The following is a 21325-nucleotide window of genomic DNA, read 5'->3' on the forward strand; positions in this document are numbered from 1 at the left end:
TTCAGTAAGGGTAAGACAGTCATTTGCCATATTAGAAGGGGTAGTTTTAAAAATAGCCTTCAGGAAAAGGCATTTTTACAAAAGGTTATTAGAATAAGGGAAATTTTGCAAATCTCCCTTCTTATATTGAAGGGAGATTTGCAAAACCACCTTTTTTTTACTACCCTTTTGCAACAATATCCTTTCATGTTGTCCATTTTTAAAAATACTCATTCCCTTGAACAAAATGACCAAATTACCCTCATCTAATAGAAAAAAGGAGTTGAAAACTGAACTTTTCCCGCCAATTTTTTGGCGCCAAAAGTTTTATTTCCCGCCAAAAAAAAAGTTTCCGCCAAACTTTTTTCCCGCCAAAAAAAAAAATATTCTCGCCAAAAAAAAATTTCCCGCCAATTTTTTTTTTTCGTAACAAATTTTTCTCAACCAAAAAAATGATTTTAAAAATCCTTGTAAATATTTTTTTGCGGCAAATAGATTTACAAGAGATTTTAAAAGAGTTTTAAAAGATTTACAAGAGATTTTAAAATCCTTTGAAAATCTTTGAAAACACTTTTAAACCCTTTAAAAATCTTTATAAATCCTTTGTAAATCTTTTAAAGCCCTTTAAAATCCCATGGAAATATTGTAAAACTCTTTTAAAATCCCTTGTAAATATTTTAAAATCTTTTCAAAACAATTTTAAACCTTTTAAAAATCTTTAAAATACCTTTGTAAATCTTTTAAATCCCTATAAAATCTCTTGTAAATCTTTTAAAACCCTTTTAAAATCCCTTGTAAATCTTTTTAAAACCTTTTAAAATCCCTTGTAAATCACCCTTTTAAAATCCCTTGTAAATATTATAAAAGCCCTTTAAAATCCCTTGTAAATCTATTTCCCGCAAAAAAAAAAAATTGGCGAGAAAAATATTTTTGAAAACAAAATTTGGTGGGAATTTTTTTTTCGAAACTTTTTGGCGGGAATATTCATTTTGGAATATTTTAGGTGAAAAAATATTAATATTTCATTTTGTTAACCTAAAACAATTTCCAAATAAGGGTAAAATGGTCATTAAAAAATTAAAGAGGGTAGAAATAAAAATGGATAAAACAAAATGGTAAAGTTGAAAAGGGGCATCATGAAAAGGGCATTTGAAAGAATTTTTCTATATTGAATTGGATATTGTTACTTGTATTTATGTTTTTTGTTTCATTTTTAAACGTTGACAAAACCATTAAATTGAAGTTTTGTAGTATATTTATTTGTCGAAAATTTATTCCCATTAAATATAATGTTAAATTTATTTGTCTTTTTAGAAAAAGTTACTTTGTGATTTTGATTTCCTATATAAAGTTTAGATAGCTTCAATTTTCAAATAACAAATACAAATCATTTTTCTTAGGATTTGTTTAGTAAAATAAGAATATTTCTTGTACATTTCAATCATAAGTACATATGGCTAAATTTAACTCTTAGATTTCTACGCGATTCATTGTTGTAGCTTTGGTGTGTGCATTTGTTCCAGCTTTCTCAGTCGAAGAAGTTGAAGCAAATTTATTATGGAATACTTGTCTTGTTAAAATCACTCCTAAGTGTGCGTTAGATATAATTGCTGCTGTCTTCGAAAATGGAACAATGTCTGATCTTTGTTGCAACGATCTCGTCAAAGAAGGAAAAGTGTGTTACGATACGCTTATTAAATATATTGTAGATAAACCCATGTTAATTGCTCACGAAACAGAATACTTGAAGAAGAGTGATGACTTGTCGAAACATTGTGTCTCAATCTCCAAAAGTGCTTGAAATGTATATTGCGTGTACTATTTTCACCCAATAAATTGATATTTTTCTGTTATAGTTTTCTTCACACAAGCCTTGATATTTTAACTTAACAACATTTTTAACCAAAGCGAATTTCTTTCTAAAAAAGTAAAACTTCAATTTATGATTATCTATTTGAACTCGAAACAAAATTTCTTATAAAGAGTCGAATAATAATTCAAAATTTAACTATTAAGAGGAGCTCTAACTAATATTGTTTAGTGAACTTTAATTTTTGTATTTTATTTCTAATTAGAGTAATATGTTTTCGTAATTCAAAAAAGTTGACATAATTTTTTCAAAGAATTTATAGAACTTAATCTGTATAATTCAGAAAAATTAGTATACATTCTTTATCTTTATTCTATCTTTCAATGACGTTAAATCAGTACCTCACATAAATAACCAAAATGTTATCAAGTACAAATTTTTAATCTTTAATTTCAATGCGAAAAGAAAAACTTGATGGGTGAGAAAAATTTGAATATGATATCTATTAAATCCTTTATTTTTATGAATTTTCTTACGAAAAGTATGTATTTTCTAATCGATCTGTTAGTTCACACATATCTTAATTAGTGTTAAAATATATCTAATGATTAGTGATAAAGTATTTAAATATCGATATAGGTGTCTTTACCATTTAACTTTAATCCTTTGTTAATGTAAAAGTTTAAAATATTTTGCTTTGATTCTACTTATTGGTATATATTTTTAACATATCAATCCAATGCTACTCTTAAATTATCATGTACTTTTCGATATATGTTATGACTCACTTGTTATGAAAAGATTGATTTTCACCAATATTGGTTATTTATTAACTAGGAGTTTTAGCTCTTGTGCAATTTTAAATGATATGCTTTTAAATTTGGTCTAGTTATAATAGTTGTATCTTTAACATAAATCTTATAATAAAACTATACTTCATATTCAAAAATTATTGATTTTCTCTTGTGAACTTCATATTAGCCTAGAGAAACTTTGAAAACCGTTCAATAAATTTTATGTCGAAGAAAATTTATAAATATTTATTAGCCATTTCGATTAAGACTATTGTGAGCAAAAGTTGTTTTTATGAGAAAATAAATAATATGTTTAAGATAAAATGTGAGTTAGGCTTCTTATATTTTAAAAATTATATAAATTTATACTAAAAATAGTTAGAATTTTCAAATTTTAAATTTATTTGGTTAAGAACATAAATGTGCCAATTTGAACCTTATACCCACTAAATATTCCGTGTTAGATATCGAAATAAAAGAAAATTAACCATTGGTTTCTTATATTGAATTGGATATTGTTACTTGTATTTTAAGTTTTTTTGTTTAATTTTGAAACGTTGATAAAAAACCATTAAATTGAAGTTTTGTAGTATATTTATTTATCGAAGATTTATTACCATTAAATATAACGTTAAATTTATTTGTCTTTTTTTAAAATGTTACTTTGTGATTTTGATTTCCTATATAAAGTTAAGATAACTTCATTTTGCAAATAACAAATACAAATCATTTTTCTTACGATTTGTTTAGTAAAATAAGAATATTTTTTGTACATTTCAATCATAAGTAGATATGGCTAAATTTAACTCTCAGATTACTACGCTATTCATTGTTGTAGCTTTGGTGTGTGCATTTGTTCCAGCTTTCTCAGTCGAAGAAGCTGAAGCAAATTTATTATGGAATACTTGTCTTGTTAAAATCACTCCTAAGTGTGCGTTAGATATAATTGTTGCTGTCTTCGAAAATGGAACAATGCCTGATCCTTGTTGCAACGATCTCGTTAAAGAAGGAAAAGTGTGTCACGATACGCTTATTAAATATATTGCAGATAAACCCATGTTAATTGCTCACGAAATAGAATACTTGAAGAAAAGTGATGACTTGTGGAAACATTGTGTCTCAATCTCCAAAAGTGCTTGAAATATATATTGTGTGTACTATTTTCATCCAATAAATTGATATTTTTCTGTTATAGTTTTCTTCACACTAGCGTTTATATTTTAACTGAACAACAATTTTAACCAAAGCGAATTTCTTTCTTAAAAAGTATAACTTCAATTTATGATTATTTATTTGAACTCGAAACAAAATTTCTTATAAAGAGTCGAATGATAATTCAAAATTTAACTATTAAGAGGAGCTCTAAATTGTATTGTTTAAAGAACTTTAATTTTTGTGTCTACATTCTAATTAGAGTAATATATTTTTCAAAATTCAACAAAGTTGATTTTTTTTTTCAAAGCATTTATAGAACTTAATCTAAATAATTCAGGAAAATTAGTATACATTCTTTATTGTTATTCTATATTTCAATGATATTAAATCAGTACCTCACACAAATAACCAAAATGTTTTCAAGAAGATTTAGAAATTTTTAATTTTAATTTCAATTCAAAAACCAAAAAGTTGAAGGGTGAGAAAAATTTGAATATGATATCTACTAAATCCTTTATTTTTCTTCGGACAAGTATGTATTTTTTAATAGATCTGTAAGTTCACAAATATCTTAATTAGTGTTAAAATATATCTAACGATTAGTGATAAAGTATTTAGATATCGATATAGGTGTCTTTACCATTTAACTTGAATCTTTTGTTAATATAAAATTTTAAAATATTGTGCTTTGATTCTACTTATTGGTATATATTTTTAACATATCAATCCAATGCCACTCTTAAATTATCATGTACTTTTCGATATATGTTATGACTCACTTGTTATGAAAAGATGGATTTTCACCAATTTTGGTTATTTATTAACTAGGAGTTTTAGCTCTTTTGCTATTTCAAATGATATGCTTTTAAAATTGGTCTAGTTATAATAGTTGTATCTTTAACATAAAGCTTATAACAAAACTATACTTGATATTCAAAAATTATTTATTTGCTCTTGTGAATTTTATATAAGGCTAGAGAAACTTTGAAAAACTTTCAATAAATTGTATGTCGAATAAACTTTTACAAACATTTATTAGCCATTTCGATTAAGACTATTGTGAGCAAATTTTTTTTTTTTATATATAATAAATACTATGTTTTAGATACAATGTGATTTAGGCTTCTTATATATTAAAACTTAAATACATTTATAATGAAAAATAGTTAGAAATTTAAATTTATTTGGCTTAAGAACATAAATATGCCAATTTGAACCTTATACCCACTAAATATTCTATGTTAGATATCGAAATAAAAGAAAATTAACCATTGGTTTCTTATATTGAATTGGATATTGTTACTTGTATTTAAGTTTTTTTGTTTAATTTTGAAACGTTGATAAAAACCCTTAAATTGAAGTTTTGTAGTATATTTATTTATCGAAAATTTATTACCATTAAATATAACGTTAAATTTATTTGTGTTTTTTAAAAAAATTACTTTGTGATTTTGATTTCCTATATAAAGTTTAGATAACTTCAATTTTCAAATAACAAATACAAATCATTTTTCTTAGGATTTATTTAGTAAAATAAGAATATTTCTTGTACATTTCAATCATAAGTAGATATGGCTAAATTTAACTCTCAGATTACTACGCTATTCATTGTTGTAGCTTTGGTGTGTGCATTTGTTCCAGCTTTCTCAGTCGAAAAAGCTGAAGCAAATTTATTGTGGAATAATTGTCTTGTTAAAATCACTCCTAAGTGTGCGTTAGATATAATTGCTGCTGTCTTCGAAAATGGAACAATGTCTGATCCTTGTTTGCAGAGATTACTTAGAGATATAAGCTACTCATCGAGTGTTTGTAGAGATTGATTCAGATCTTAATACAGTGAAGAGATCCCTTCTTTCCCTTAATCTATTTGCAGTGTTTATGTTTTCATACTCAAATATGTTGTTTGCTTCATTCAATATGTTTGAGTAATCTGCTTGTTAGGAATAAAGTTTCTCATTAGGGATTCATATGGTTTAGTAGATTGTCCCATTTGCTAGGTTATTTGTAGAATTCTTCATCTTTAATTCTGTTTAATGCTAGATCTAGAGTAATTAACTAGATCTTGAATCCAGATAATAGATATGCCCGTTATAGGTATCTGTAGTTGGATCTATTATTTGATGAACCTGGTTTTTAGGTGTGTAATAAGAATCGGCTTAGCTACTAAGGTGAACAATCGAACTCGTTAAGAATGCATATTTAGGTTGATAATTTCTCGGTTTCTCCGGTTATTCTTAGCTATAGATATAGGGAGTTTCGCGGAACGCCACCGGTTATTCCATAATTAGAGTATGAGTTTAAGAATGATTCGATAACAACCTAGCTTTCATTAGATCTACTAACCAATAGTTTCCTGAGAATACCCTGTTCCTACCTCTTTTCCTAATCGTTTACAACACAATCAACCTGTTGTTTTCTTACTATTTTAATCATCACCTGCTAGCTTAATCTCGATATTCAACTCACTGTTTGAACAAAAAAACTCCGTGAATTCGATCCTAAAATACTGCAATTGATCTCTTATTTGAGAGAGTATTTCTAGGTAATTTGAACCATATCATTCATACAGATGGCAAAGGGAACCCTTTTGGCCTTGGATCGCTTATGGAGACACTGAACAAAAGAAGAAGGAAAGAGAGTTATGCGAGCTCTTCTACATCAACTGTTGCGCAGCTTCAAGAGCAGCTGCATCTCAAGATATTTGAACTAGAGGAGCAAAATGCAAAACGTAATGAGGAGAACCACCAATCTCAATCTCGGATAGCCAGCTTGGAGAAGCTCGTCCTCTTCATGAAAGAAAAAGATCCTGAGTTGGCTGCTTATTTGTCAACTGATTCTACTGAACCTGAACCAGAAACACATCCAACCACCACAACTCCATCCACACTTCCAACCCCCACAACCACCGCACCAGCCATCATAGTTGCAGGCACCACACCCTTAGTCTCCACTTCAGCTACTATTTCGAACACTTCTTCTAACCATTAAACTTGATCTTTTGTTGCTTTTGTTGTTTTTGTTGAAACTTGTTTAGGAGTTGTATGACTATGATTTTCTGAATGTAAACATAATTAGTGTCTTATTGTTAACATGATTAGGGATTATTGGCTTTTGAATCGATATTAATCTGGTTTATCATTCCAAACATAAGACCAATTTGGTGACTAAACCAAAACAATACATGTGACTAATTTGTGACCAAACCAATTATATAACTATGACCACTTTGTGACCAAACTTGTTCAAAATATGTGACAATAATGTAACTATTTTGCGACTACATTGTAATGTATGTACCTAAGTGTACATCGTTGCAGTTTAGTCGCATATCTGCCACATCTTGATATCGTCACAAATCAGTCGCTTATTTACGACTAACTCTTTGTGTCCAAAATTTGTCGCTTATAAGCGACCAATTTGGGACTGAAATATTTTGCGACGGTTTTTTAGCGACCGTTTAATATCATCGTTAAGTAGTCGTAAACACCTAGTTTGCGACCATTTTGGGACCAATATGGAAGTTGCAAATGGCAGGTTTTCTTGTAGTAATATGCATATATACTACAAAAAAAAATGAATATTCTTACGAAAAAATTGCGACCATTTTTTCGTCAGAAAATTGTGACCATATACATACAAAACTGTGACATATTTATTTGCTCATAAAAACGTTACTATTTCGTTATAGTGTTATAAAAACGCTCCTTTCTCAAAGTTAAAAATGTTTTGGTAATTATATATTTTCTTTCGTGTTAATTTCTCGTAAAAAAATTTCTGCTATTTCACTTTTGTTTATTGTTTCTTTTATAGGAAGCAAACAATGAAGACTTCTCTTTTATTGGTGTGATGAAGAAAACACATCAGAAGCTTGATGGCTCGTACGTTGATCAACGAGCACGGTTGGTTGCAGACACTTATAAAAAGCATATACAAGAACGCTTGGGTCAACTTGAATCTTCTTGGGAAGAGAATCTGACAGCTGAAACTCTTGACGAACACTCAAGGTAATAATTCTAAACATTAGGCTGGTTTTACATTCACTTTAGGCTTGTTAGTCTCTGGTTTTACATTTATTTGTTCATGTGATGTGTGTAGTCTAAACTATCGTTTTAGATAACTAGTAGTGTTTTTTGTTTTTACTAATATATATGGTCTTTCATTCTAGGCTGCTGGATCATCTAAACAGGGTCATATATTTGGACTTGGAGCACTAATGGAGACTCTACCATCTGTTGGTGTTTCTTCAAGTGCACCACAAGCTTATGAAGAAGTAGAGACGATAACGCATCGACTACAAGGGATGGAAACTGATCTTAAAAAGAGCCTTTAAGAGAATTTGCAAATTCAGAAAAGACTTGAAGCTATTGAAAAACTTGTTGATTCTCTTGCAAGTCAAAATGTCTAGATCCAAAACCACCACCAAGACCGTCCACTTAATTTAGTTTATGTATGGTTTCTTTTAGCCTAAGTGTTGTTTAGTTTGTATTTTCTTTAAGTTGTGTTTTTAGTTTGACTTTATTTGGATTTTACTTTTTTGTTTGGATGTTATCGTTTGTTTTATTTGTATTAGTCTAAGTATTGTATTTAGTTTATTTGGATGTTGTTTTATGATTTCTGAAAATTATGGTTTCTATTAGTTTAAGTATTGTATTTCGTTTATTTGGATGTTGTTTAATCTGATAACGTCACTTTATAAAGAAAATAGTGATTGCAATTAGTAAAAACAAAAAATGGTTTCATACGTTTGTGACCAAACGTCCATGTGTTTTTTACATTTCTTGTTTGTAACAAACTGATGTGAATTCAGTAAGAAAAAAGGTCACAAAATAAAATCAATTTGTGACGTTTATGTGACTATAATCGAGTCACTAATTGTGACGGATTTATGATTATATATTGGTCGTAAAATGTAACGGGACAATGACTTAAATATTATAATAATCTGTGACAAGTATGTTACGATTTTATTGTCACTAGTTGTGGCATAGTTGTGACAATATCGTCTGTCACGAATTGTGTCCGTTTTTGCGATTATATTAACGTTGTCACAATCAGTGATGAATTGTTACTATTGTTAATCGTCACATTCGTTTGTGACCTTTTTGAGACCTTCATTGATTTGTGACGATTTTATTGTGACATTTGAAATTCGTCTCAGTTTCGTCACAAAAGAATTATTGTGACCGAAATTTTTTCTATTGTGACGATAATAATCGTATCAATATTCAGTTTTTATTGTAGTATACCTTCCACAACATGTACAAATAACAATTGACATCCTTATAGAGTTCTTCCGGACTAGCTTTAAAATCACAAATAGCTTATTTTTTTCCTTTCAACGCGATGGAGTATTAAATCTTGAGGAACTCGAATTTCTATTTGTCTAAGAAAAGTATCATGGAGAAAAGCTGATAATAATTATGGGGTGTATTTCCTCTTCATGCTGCTTGTACTACTTTTACTTAACCGAGTGTAACTATGCATATTTTTGTACCTTCAAATTGAGTAAATCTCTGTATTTCGTATTCTTGCAGCTCGCAAACGCCAAGAACACCATTCTTTAGAATATTTTAGGACATACTGCTGCTTATACGACTTTTTTATAACATAACCAAAACTGTTAACAAATGTGCATCTATCCACCACTTCGTGCAATGCCGCCCAGTTTGGAAATTCTTTACGCAAACTTAAACCTATACTGTCTTCCCATTCCTTTTTAAACTGACTATGTTCTACAACAGGTTGCACCTCAACATATTCATCATCCCTATCAGATATATCCATACCTTCATCCACACGTTCATCACGAGATACATTTTTAGCCACCTAAATATCAACGACATCCACTATCTGATTTTATCCTCATCTGAATGCAGTTCCGCATAATTCTTACTAACAAAACTTTTGTCCTCTCTAGATAAAGGCTCGGGCAATTTAGACTTAGATATGACCTCCCCAATCAAAACACTTCTACGGTTATTTTCAACGGACGCTACAATAAACTTGAACATCCTTGTCATTACAGATATTCATCTCTTCCTCTGGTCCCAACAACATTGCATTGTAACTCATTTGCAATTTAACCTTACTCTCATCTAATCCAAGCTTCATGTATATCCTAGCTTCTAATATGGAGAGAGTAATCCTCTCCTTTGATGTCTTCATCATCAAACTATAGATGCGACATTCGTATTTGAAATATATGATCACGTTCTCTTTCATTGTATCCTACCAAACAAAAAACAAAACAACTATGTCAGTATTACTAGTTTTACTAATTCTACTACAGTTTATAGTTATACTAGTAGATCTAAAAGTAGTACTTATATCAGTAATACTAGTAACACTAGTCATACTACTACTATCCTGCCAAGACCAATGACTTCAATTGTAACTAGTTCTACTTTCGCGATAAGAACATAATTTTGATTCGGGTCCAAATCTACAATTCAAGACGAATCAATATGTGAAATCCATTTGTTACTCATTAGCAGAACAAATCGATTCTAAAGCTATGCTTAAACTTTCAATGTGGGTACTAAAACAAAAAACACAAATCTAATTGGATTTAATCTCAATTGAATCACTAAAATTTGTCAATCCAAAAAGAGCGAATTTGAAGCTCTATGCAGCTAGAGAAATATACCTAAACTTTCAAGGTCGACGCAGCTTGGCGAAGGGAACGAAACGACAACAATGCAGCTCAACGTAGGAGATGTCATCAATGGAGCTCGAGTTCGAACATGGCGTCTTTTTTTTTCTGGGTTTGAATTCTTTTTTTTTTTTTTTTTTTTCAATAAACTATTTTCATATTTTCAAATAAACAAAAGATAAATTTGTCACTGCATATTTCATTTATAGAGAGGAGGGATACATAGACTCTAAAAAGATTTAAAAGATTTTGTGTTGTCAAAAAGGGACTTAAGAGATCATTTCTCCCTATTCAAAGACTTTTGTCACAAAATAAAGTTTCAGGAGGCCGTGTCACTCTTTGATTCAATGGCCTACATGGGATTCAAACCTAAGATTGTCATATGCAACATTGTGACTAATGGTGTTTGCAAAAACAGAGATCTGGATAACACTAGATTGCTTTTTCATTTTTTTATAAATGATTTTATTTTGCTTTTCGTTATTAAAACTATCTAAATTTAAAGACGTTTAATATAAATGGTTTAGTAACTGTTTAAATAGTCTTTTTATTGGGTTTAGTTCAAAAACCGATTAAACCAAGTTTATGGAGAAATAAGTTCCGAACTATCGATTTGGGGAGATATAAGTTGGGAAATTTAGTTTCCGGGAGGGGGGGGGGAGGGATAATGGCCTATTTGGTACGTTGTAATACTTTTTGTGGAGAAATATACTATGTTGTTTTTCTATTTCTTCACTAAAGTTTTTACTTTTTTATTCTCTGGATTTTTTTTCTGTTTTTATTTCCTTCACGTTGTCCCCATGAAAAAAACAATTATTTTTTCCACACAAATTAATTTTGAGTGAAGTTTCTAGCTACTCTCAACAGCATTTCTCTTGATATTTGATAGTTCTACTCTTTTTTTTATCTTGATCAAGAATTGGAAGAAAAATGCTCAGTGGTAATGGTTCGATCCATATCGAACAATAATATGATTAATAAAATTACAATTTCTTTTTAAATCAAATGAGCTTTTTCTAAAATTCTATATTTTATTCCAAAATCAAATAATTTTTTTTCCAGGAATTGATTAATTGCTTAACCCATACAAGAGCAAATTGAGGAGAAAGATGAGAAGATGATGAAGAGAAAAGATAGTTGAGCAATGGAGGAAGAAGAAGTTGTTCTATGAAGAAGAAGAGGAAGTGTTGTGAAGAAGAAGAATTATGACTTTAGTCACAATTGGATTAAGAGGCTATTGGGGTAGAAGATAAGTAAAGCCCAAATAGAAGTTGGTTTGTTTTGTTTAATAGAAAGTTGAAGCACCAGTGATGTAGATTGGAGAGAAGAAGCGTCTAATGTATTGAGCTTATATTTTTCTAATTTGTTTTTTTTGGCCCATCTCTAACTTAACCTCCCTTTATATAATAAACGTAAAAGTTAAATTAAAACCTAATAAAAAACGAGATAAAAGGTATTGTTATCGTAATTATGATTTTTTTTTCCAAAATAAAAAACTAGAAGAAATAGTAATTAATGTGTATCTACATATATATTTTTGCAGCCATTTTGTGAAATAAATCCTATAGTTGGAACTTATTTACAATAGGTGCCACTGGATTTTAATGTTTGTTTTTGATAATTAGAAAAAAATCTTCAAATTAAATATTTGACATTTAACAATCTTCCCTAAATCTCTCCACATTAACTACACGATTAGTTACTAAAATAAAACTTCCAAAATATTTAATATCATTTAATTACTACAAAATAAATGGTTTTTTTACGGGACGGATTGGTGGGACGGGTTTGACAGGACGTTACTTAATAACAATTGTAAACTATAAAATAAAAATATTTTATAGATAGATACAATTTGCAAACTTTATGTATACTAACTTTAGAAAATAAATTGTTTCCGCGGTGTACCGCGGGTTAAAATCTAGTTTTGTAATACAACCGTAGTTTGTTGTTTCCAAAATGTTGTTCGCATTGTGTATAATGATAGCTTATTGTCTAATTGTTGTGATCTGCTTCTTTTTTCATGTTTTTATTTTTACTTTTGAGTTATACATATAGATTAACATATATGTCAATGTTTTTTAACCCGACTCGCACGATGAACCGGACTACTTTCGTGATCACCGGTTCATTGAGTCAATCCAGTTCGATGACGGGTCAATTTCTTAAAGTTTTTTTTAATGTTACAGAGATTATATAGTTTTTATATATAAAAGATATATCATATTTAACAAAGTAATATATTTAACAATAATAATAAAGTGATTAATTTTTTAAGTCCAACTAAAGTATAAAGCCGTAACAAATATGAAAATAGTGGAGATCACCGATGACATAAATAAACTAATAAAACATCGCGGATTTAAAACAACGAATCTCGATTTTCTCTCTCATCATTTCATTCACTCTTAAGGCGGGATTGTGAAGTCTTCATCAATTTAAAACATCAAATGAGTATATGAACTAGAAAAAGTTATAAAAATAATATAATATAGTCTAAAATCTTTTATTTTAGACTTTTTTTCCGAGATATCCTATGTATTTTTTTTTTTCTTCATTAAAGTTTCTAATTTTCTATCCTCTTGGTTTTTGTTCTGTTTTCATTTTCTTCCCGTTGTCTCCATGAATTTTTTTTTACTTTTTCCTCATAAATTAATTTTAAGCTGTGTTCTAAAAAGCGGTTTAGGCGGCACTACGCTCTTAAGTGACTCGTAGACAACCGCTTTGACCGCCTAAATTTGCATAAGTTCCGGTTTACTGTATTGTTTTTTATTTTTAACTATATAAAACTTTCTTATAAGTCTTAACTCAATATATATTCTTTGATATGAATTTAACTAATTTTTGTTTATGATTTAACATTTTAATTTTTCTAATAGATAGTTATATATAATTTATTATCTATAATATTATATTCAATATGTATTATATTATAAACTTTTAAACTGTATAAAATCGTCTAAACTCCTATTAAGCATTGTAGGCGTTAGGCGCTATGTTACCGCCTGCCTAGCGTTTTCTTCGACACTGATTTTAAGTAACATTTCGAGCTAGTCTCATTAACGCCTCTATTTATATTTGATAATTTTACTAATTCATTTTTTTATCTTGATTTGAAAGAAAAATGTTCAGTGGTAATATGATTAGTAAAATTATAAAAAAATTTCTTTCTTTTATTAAATACAAAAGTTCTTAAAACGTGCAGACTTGAAGATCTCCACAAACCTCCAAAAGTCTATTCAAATGGCAGAGACAGTTGAATCCATCATCATCATCATCATCGTCTTCTCCAAATGATCTTTCAATCTCATTCTCATCATCTTCTTCTCTATCAATCCTCATCTTCCTCCTCCTTCTTCTTCCTCCCAAAGCTCATCACCAAACCTCCTCTCTCCCTCTCATTTACCTCTCTTTCCTCAATGCTCCCTTCTCTCTCTCTCTCCACCGCCAACCGCCACCTCTCCGTCACCGACACCATCCCTCTTCCCAACTCCAACTCCAACGCCACCCCTCCTCTCCGTATCGCCATCATCGGATTCGGAAACTACGGCCAATTCCTTGCCGAAACCCTAATTTCTCAAGGCCACATTCTCTTCGCTCACTCCCGATCCGATCACTCCTCCGCCGCTCGCCGTCTCGGTGTCTCATACTTCACCGATCTTCACGATCTCTGCGAACGTCATCCTGACGTAGTCCTTCTCTGTACTTCAATCCTCTCCATAGAGAATATTCTCAAAACGTTGCCGTTTCAGAGACTCCGTCGCAACACTCTCTTCGTTGATGTTCTCTCCGTTAAAGAGTTTGCTAAAACTCTTCTCCTTCAATACTTACCTGAAGATTTCGATATTCTTTGTACACATCCAATGTTTGGTCCTCAGAGTGTGAGTTCAAATCATGGCTGGAGAGGATTAAGATTTGTGTATGATAAAGTTAGGATTGGGGAAGAGAGATTGAGAGTCTCAAGGTGTGAGAGTTTTCTTGAGATTTTTGTTAGAGAAGGATGTGAGATGGTGGAGATGAGTGTTACTGATCATGATAAGTTTGCTGCTGAATCACAGTTTATAACTCATACTCTTGGTAGGCTTTTGGGGATGTTGAAGTTGATATCGACGCCGATTAATACGAAAGGGTACGAGGCGTTGCTTGATTTAGCTGAGAATATTTGTGGGGATAGTTTTGATTTGTATTATGGGTTGTTTGTGTATAATAACAACTCTTTGGAGGTGTTAGAGAGGATTGATTTGGCTTTCGAGGCTTTGCGTAAGGAGCTTTTTAGTCGGCTTCACGGTGTTGTGAGGAAGCAGTCTTTTGAAGGTGAAGCAAAGAAAGTTCATGTTTTTCCAAATTGTGGTGAAAATGATGCTTCTTTGGATATGATGAGGTATGTAGTTAGTTAGTTAGTTACATTGTGTGGTTTGATGCATTTTGGATTTGGTTTCTTATTGTAAATAGTTATCGATTTGTGATCTTGCAGGTCAGAAGATGTTGTTGTGAAGTATGAATATAACTCCCAGGTGTCTGGTAGTGTTAATGACGGTTCGAGGCTCAAGATTGGTATCGTCGGGTTTGGAAATTTTGGACAGTTTCTAGGTAAAACCATGGTCAAGCAGGGTCACACTGTGTTAGCTTATTCCAGAAGTGACTACACTGATGAAGCAGCAAAGCTCGGTGTTTCGTATTTTTCAGATCTTGATGATCTATTTGAAGAGCATCCTGAAGTTATTATTCTCTGTACGTCAATCCTTTCGACTGAAAAAGTTCTCGAGTCACTACCGTTTCAGAGACTGAAGAGAAGCACACTTTTTGTGGATGTACTCTCAGTAAAAGAGTTCCCGAGGAATTTATTTCTTCAAACTCTCCCACAAGATTTTGATATTTTGTGCACGCATCCTATGTTTGGGCCAGAGAGTGGTAAAAATGGATGGAACAATCTTGCCTTTGTGTTTGATAAGGTTAGGATTGGAATGGATGATAGAAGAAAATCGAGGTGTAACAGTTTTCTTGATATTTTTGCCCGTGAAGGATGTCGTATGGTGGAGATGTCGTGTGCTGAACATGATTGGCATGCTGCTGGATCACAGTTTATCACACACACAGTGGGAAGGCTTCTGGAGAAGCTGAGCTTGGAATCTACTCCTATAGATACCAAAGGTTATGAGACATTGCTAAAACTGGTGGAGAATACTGCTGGTGACAGCTTTGATCTGTACTATGGACTATTTTTATACAATCCTAATGCAATGGAACAGCTTGAGAGGTTTCATGTGGCTTTTGAATCATTGAAGACACAGCTCTTTGGACGACTACATTCTCAACATTCTCATGAGCTAGCTAAATCATCTTCCCCAAAGACAACTAAGCTATTAACTAGCTAAAGTTAATATTCTCTCAGTCATGCTCCTTGACTACTAATTATACTGTTCTACTCAATACTCAATATGGTGGAAATCGTTTGGTCTTTGAAAGGCTTTGATGTAAGTTTCTTTCTTTCTTTGTAGCTTTATTTGACCCTTTTGTGGGTTTGTTGTGTCTTTTGTCCTCGATACGGGCTTCACAGTCCCAACCAGTTTGAATGTTAAACAGAAATAAAGTGCAGACAAGATTTTGAGTTTGGAAATTGTTTCACTTATTTTATTTGGTTCAAATACTTTGAACTCACAGCTTTCAATGCTTATAGGTTTATGAAAGAAAGGTACGCTTCTTTATTTTTCTCTAATCAAATAACTGAATGAAGGAACTGTCTTAAGTTCCATATGCAGCTACCTTAAGCACATGCAGGTACAACAACATTCCGCATATGCACAAACACAATGGAATATGGAGCTATTGTTATTGGCTCTGTTGAATTTATATGTATCGGCTCTATAGGAGGTAAATCACCCATCGAATTAACCTGAAGAGCATTTCCGTTGAGTAGCATAGTCTGACTGTGTAGGTTTCCATCCTTTGCTGTCAAATGGTACTCTTCTCTTTGGATTACTCCATTAGGACCCCCAAAAAGTTGGGAACTTGCTCTTTTATAAGACTTCATGTGCTTTGTATGTCTCAGACTGAAACTGTTATTTAACTCTACTTTCGCTACAACCGTTGTAGTATTGTCAAGGTTCATCAGTAAAACTGTGATCCCTTTCTGCATGATGAAACTTTAAAAGTTAGATCGGAATTCATCTGAGTATAATGCTATTTGAGTTACTTGTATGGAAACTCGACTTACCGATTGTCTTGCACAATGGGTGTACGAACGTATCTTTTTGGTTCCGGAAAAGGTTGTGAACAATGCCTTTCTTCCCATAAGTTGTCGCCAGATCAGAGCACTGCATGTTAACAAGTAGCATGACTTGTAGTTAGGGTTATATACTCCTTTTATTGCTTGTCTTTTTAACCATTTCTCCTGGTGACATAATAGATTCATCTGATGTTACCTGTAATAGTCTGGATTTGGTGTGAAGTTAGTAGTATTTAGCAGCCCATAGTTTCCTCCGATCAGAGACTGTCTACAGTATGTTTTTGTATCATAAAGCGATGCCATACCAAGCTGGTCCAGGTACCTACCATCACACAGTTTAATCTCATTAGAAATGCTTTTAATGTATTACTTATGATAACCTTAGTTTTTGCTGTCATGATATCTACTCTTACCAGAAACTATACACGAAAGCATTAGAGACAAGATTCCGCCCACTGTTGTAGGCACCACCGGACTCACCAACCCATGCCACAGCCTTTGTTGAGGAGTTTTTGATTATGTTCTTGAGACTGCGAAAACTTTTTGCCTCTTGGTCCAGATATGAAGGGTTTAGAATCTTTTCTATCAGATGTTCATCGACTCCTAATCAATCAAAATATTGTTTTCTTTCCATTCAGGTAAGGGAAATGATGAACCTGCAGGATCTGAAACGAAAGATAGTTGAGTATTCGGGTTACCTGGACCGAGATCGTAGATATGTCGAGTAGTAGCATTGAGAGAGTTTTCTGCTTTGTTCAGGTATTCTGTGAACCAATCAACTTCAAAGAAGCCACCCGGACCTATCACCAACGGCATGGGACTCACATTCTTGTAAACCCGGTTCACAATGTTTCGCAGATTTATGGTGTCTATAGCATATTGATTTGCACCAACTCGTGCACCAACACCACTTCCACACAGCTCATTGCCTATTGAGAAAAGAAGCAAAACCAGCTTGGAGATGAGTAGAGAATTCAATCAGGCTTATGCATTCTTTGTTATGTTGTAAAGTGACTTACCGAGCTCCCACCCGTCGATGGTGTAATTGTTCTCTGCTGTAAACCGGATGAACGATTCAGCATTGGTGTAATTCCAGGCTCCTATGGCTTCACCGTTAGATTTTATGGAACGTCCAGAAAGTGCATTCAGCCCGAAGATGACTTTAGTTCTGATTCAAACGACAAGTAGGTAAGGACAGAGACAGAGAGAAGAAAAGAAAGAAGATAATTTGAAGATATCTTTAGCTCTGATTCAAACCACAAGTAAGTAAGAAAAGAGACAGAGAGAAGAAAAGTAAGAAGAGAATTTGAAGATGACTTTAGCTCCGACTCAAACCACAAGTAGATAAGGAAAGAGACAGATAGAAGAGAATTTGAAGGTACCCGGTTTTGCGAAAGAAGGCATTGAGCTCGTCCCATCGACGCATAGGTAGACATCCTTGTGTGTAACCAAAAAGAATTGAAGAGTTTTTGGTAAAAGGAAGACATGGTTGCTTCGAATCTGGTGTCTCATATATCACTATGTCTTGTAATGTTCCTCCTATTCTTATTTTCAACGGAGCAAATGCTGTGTTTTTGGAAATTGGAACAACAATGGTCAAATCCTAACATTAACCAATATAAATCAAGAATCATGTGATTACCTTTGATTGCATTTTGAAGAATAACGTTGTTCAAATCCTGCAAGATGATCGACCAAATTTTTCATTAGATTTCATATTTCTCTAATCAACTCTTCGAATAAATTACTTCATATTAACATGACCAAATTTTGTTTGTAATCTATTGTTAAAATGGCATATGATGACAAAACAAAGGAATACTTTTACTTGCCGAATCTTGATTTTTGACTTTCACATTCCATAAATGGTAAAAATGATTTTTTTTTTTTATCTCTACATTTTCTACAATTAGTAAATTCTATTTGCTTAATGAAGAGTAGTAGTACCTAAGAAATCTTTCAATGGATTCCTGCTACCTAACCAACCCGAAATAAATACACAACCTTTTTTATTTTGGTTCTATCAAAAATGCAAGTTGCATTGTTTTCGACGGAAAAACATGAAAATGAAACAAAATTTGATCAAAAAAAAAAAAAAAAAAAAAGAAAAAACAAACCAGATTGAGAATTGAAGCATGGTCCCAACTACAACTGCCGTAGTCACATTTCTCCGGTGGCCACCAGTCTAAGGTGGCGCAAATGAAGTCTTCATCTATTGTTCCAACGGCGGCTCTTCCGTACACAAACACAGTCCCATTCTCTTCTACGGCGGAGCTAACAGTGCAGTCCAAGAATTGAAACACACAAAGAAACAAAACTATGGCCAAAATTTGACGATAAGCCATTGTTTCTCTCTTCTTTCTTCTTATTTATTAGAAAAATGAGATCTCATTTGGTGTTTATATAATATATGGAAATGGAAGAGAGACACACATTCCAAAAAAAGTGAAATTGTTTTCTTTTTTTTTCACTTGTTTGAGTTGTTACTTGACCTTTAATAAAAAGTGTTGTACATCTCTTTACCTGCACAACTTCTATATATTATTGTTTTTGTTTTTTTCTTTGAAAGAAACTTTTATATAATATACATTTATATGGTTATTAATTTATTTTTTGGTCAACTTTTCTTAATTCTCATTATATATCTCCTTATAAGGATTTTTTTTGAAAATTCAAATTTTGGTAATATAAAATAAAAAAATGTCTTTAAAAAATAATATACTATAATTTCTATATATATTAAAATATTTAAATATGTAGCAAATTTCAGTAATGATCACTAAATTAGAATAAAGCTATCTATCAAGAACGTGATCTAGGTAAAAAGTCTCTCGTGGATACTTATAATTGTTAGGAGAATTGTCAGTTGTTGAGACTTGAGTATTTCATGAAAGTATTTGCTATCCAAGTGTTTATATTGTCATGAATAATTTTATTATGCATGTAATAAACTAATAATATAAGAAATAACAAGACAGAAAAAATCACTTATAAATGATTAGGAAAAAACCCAAAAAACACGGTCTAATTTAAATTTCCCCGTTTAATATCTGAATTATGAAATTTGTCCGAAAATATCTAAGTTAATTTTTATGTCTTTTAAAAACTTTTGTTTTTTAAATTTTGGCAAAATTAGATATCTGAATTAACGACCGTAACGGAATCACTAGCTGTAGTTAAAACTTAACCATATGGTGTTTACTATATATACAATTTCTTTTTTAATTGTTACGAATATATTGTCGTAGTCAGGTGGTTATGTGAGAGTTCAATAAATTGGTATTAAATGGACAAATTTAAATTAGACGATGGTTTTTTTTGGGGGTTTTTCCCCTAAATTATAAAAAAAGTATAACAAATTATATAATATAGATGAAGCTATTTTATTTTTAATTTCGTAAGTTATATACACTAACGAACTTAGGTAGCAATTTGTGGGGGTGGGCCGGGGCAGGTGCACAACCATGAGCAGAATTAGGTAGTCAATGCTCCGGTTAGTTATTCCTCTATAGATATATATCTTAGCTTCGAAACTTAAAAACAAAGTTATTGGAATACTTATTCAACTCGATATCATATAGTTAGTAAACATCAGTAGCAACGCATATGGACAAATGTCACCTATTTTTTATATAACAGAAAGATAAAAACACAACTGACTATAACAATAATATAACATATATTTCAAAATTCTTGGTTTTTTTAGATAATGATTATCTTGATTTGCAATTAGAATCTCCAATTGTTTAACATGAGCATATTAGGTGAACGAAAACAAAGTTGTTGATACTGACACTAGACTGGTTAGATTTCATGTACGTGGTGTTCTAGTTTTTTAGAATACCTATACATTGAACAAATTGTATTGAAACATAATTAAGAACTCAGAATAATAGAATATCAAAACTAGTGAAGATACATGGCTTTTGTATTGAAACGTAATTAAGAACTCAGAAGACTATTCAACGACATCCTTTCAATTATTAGTAACTAACAAACAAAAAACTATGTTTATCTTGTGACATGGTGTTGACGTGAACGGTATAGCTTTGTAGAAAATATGCAGGTCATTAATGTTGGTGAAATAAATCCTTCTGTTTAGCTAATGGATCAGATCGATCGATACCATATCACCAACAGACTAGTATATCGTCATTCACTACCATATATCATCAACCATCACCGAATAATGGAGGACACTAATCAACCTCATAATTTTAAATGCAATGTGCACTTATGCTGACAAAAAGGTCCATGATCTTATGCATCAATTCCTTAAGGCTTTGGAAAGGTTTGAAGTAAAAAAAAACTATGAGAATCTTAACAAATTTGAAAGCAAGTTCAGGTTAAACTTTGAAGCTTTTGAATGGATTTGGCTTTGAAAACCCTTCTTAACACCCAGGCCCGTCTCTGACCCATGGCAGAGTAGGGCAAATGCCATGGGTCCATTACAAAATTCAAAAAAATTCTTAAAGAAAAAAGGTCCATTTTTATTTCAAAAAAAAATTACTAAGAGGTCTTAGATTTATTTTGGATTTTACCAAAGGCTTATAAATATATTGAGACGGGCCTCTTAACACCTAAGACTTAGGAAAAGTTTGAAGTAAAAAAACCTATGAGGATCTTAACAAATCTGAAAGCAAGTTCAGGAGAAAGTTTGAAGCTTTTGAACGGATCGACTTCCAACAACGAAACCAAAAGGAAGATAT

General features: G+C 31.6%; 4 protein-coding genes and 4 pseudogenes across 13 annotated transcripts; 6 read left to right on the forward strand and 2 right to left on the reverse strand.

Moving 5' to 3' along the window:
* The first annotated feature begins 1432 nt into the window (after positions 1-1432).
* On the forward strand, positions 1433-1780 carry AT5G34903 (annotated as a pseudogene). Its single transcript has one exon.
* A 1531-nt stretch (positions 1781-3311) lies between these two features.
* AT5G34905 (ECA1 gametogenesis family protein (DUF784)) lies at positions 3312-3736 on the forward strand. Its single transcript, NM_148018.2, has one exon. The coding sequence runs from the start codon at positions 3376-3378 to the stop codon at positions 3721-3723; it is 348 nt and encodes a 115-aa protein (NP_680323.1). The 5' UTR covers positions 3312-3375; the 3' UTR covers positions 3724-3736.
* A 1573-nt stretch (positions 3737-5309) lies between these two features.
* AT5G34908 (inhibitor/lipid-transfer protein/seed storage 2S albumin superfamily protein, putative (DUF784)) lies at positions 5310-5558 on the forward strand (the record flags this gene model as incomplete). The annotated part of the gene is made up of 1 exon (NM_001085166.1): positions 5310-5558. The coding sequence occupies one exon, from the start codon at positions 5310-5312 to the stop codon at positions 5556-5558; it is 249 nt and encodes an 82-aa protein (NP_001078635.1).
* Positions 5559-6300: 742 nt separating this feature from the next.
* On the forward strand, positions 6301-6564 carry AT5G34910 (annotated as a pseudogene). The gene has a single exon.
* Positions 6565-7437: 873 nt separating this feature from the next.
* On the forward strand, positions 7438-8068 carry AT5G34920 (annotated as a pseudogene; the record flags this gene model as incomplete). The annotated part of the gene is made up of 1 exon: positions 7438-8068.
* A 1031-nt stretch (positions 8069-9099) lies between these two features.
* On the reverse strand, positions 9100-9903 carry AT5G34925 (annotated as a pseudogene; the record flags this gene model as incomplete). The annotated part of the gene is made up of 1 exon: positions 9100-9903.
* Positions 9904-13599: 3696 nt separating this feature from the next.
* Positions 13600-16006, forward strand: AT5G34930 (arogenate dehydrogenase). Of its 3 annotated transcripts, NM_122884.2 has the most exons (3): positions 13617-13645; positions 13762-14771; positions 14865-15810. In NM_122884.2, exons 1-3 carry the CDS (start codon positions 13634-13636, stop codon positions 15763-15765), a joined length of 1923 nt encoding a protein of 640 aa, NP_198343.1. In that variant the 5' UTR covers positions 13617-13633; the 3' UTR covers positions 15766-15810. The 3 variants fall into 3 exon arrangements, with proteins under 3 accessions (NP_001331736.1, NP_198343.1, NP_001331735.1); NM_001344090.1 differs by having other exon boundaries at positions 13600-14771; positions 14865-16002; NM_001344091.1 differs by lacking the exon at positions 13617-13645 and having other exon boundaries at positions 13730-14771; positions 14865-16006.
* Positions 15984-19127, reverse strand: GUS3 (glucuronidase 3; the record flags this gene model as incomplete). 4 transcript variants are annotated; one of them, NM_180762.3, is made up of 9 exons in its annotated part: positions 15984-16520; positions 16605-16704; positions 16813-16938; positions 17030-17219; positions 17315-17545; positions 17636-17784; positions 17999-18182; positions 18259-18295; positions 18734-19127. In NM_180762.3, the coding sequence occupies 9 exons, from the start codon at positions 18959-18961 to the stop codon at positions 16155-16157; spliced, it is 1611 nt and encodes a 536-aa protein (NP_851093.1). In that variant the 3' UTR covers positions 15984-16154. The 4 variants fall into 4 exon arrangements, with proteins under 4 accessions (NP_851093.1, NP_001330486.1, NP_851092.1 ...); NM_180761.1 differs by lacking the exon at positions 18734-19127 and having other exon boundaries at positions 16072-16520; positions 18259-18700; NM_001344092.1 differs by lacking the exons at positions 17999-18182; positions 18259-18295; positions 18734-19127 and having other exon boundaries at positions 16025-16520; positions 17636-17905.
* Between the last annotated feature and the right edge of the window lie 2198 nt (positions 19128-21325).

This window comes from Arabidopsis thaliana, chromosome 5 (assembly GCF_000001735.4).
Source record: "Arabidopsis thaliana chromosome 5, partial sequence".
Classification (NCBI taxonomy): Eukaryota; Viridiplantae; Streptophyta; class Magnoliopsida; order Brassicales; family Brassicaceae; genus Arabidopsis; species Arabidopsis thaliana.

Excerpts from the sequence above, each read along its gene's own strand:
- AT5G34930 (NM_001344090.1), top strand. The coding sequence starts at position 13,684 with ATGATCTTTCAATCTCATTCTCATCATCTTCTTCTCTATCAATCCTCA. Across the intron at positions 14,772-14,864 it reads GCTTCTTTGGATATGATGAG|GTCAGAAGATGTTGTTGTGA; the intron begins GTATGTAGTTAG and ends GTGATCTTGCAG.
- AT5G34905 (NM_148018.2), top strand. The coding sequence starts at position 3,376 with ATGGCTAAATTTAACTCTCAGATTACTACGCTATTCATTGTTGTAGCT.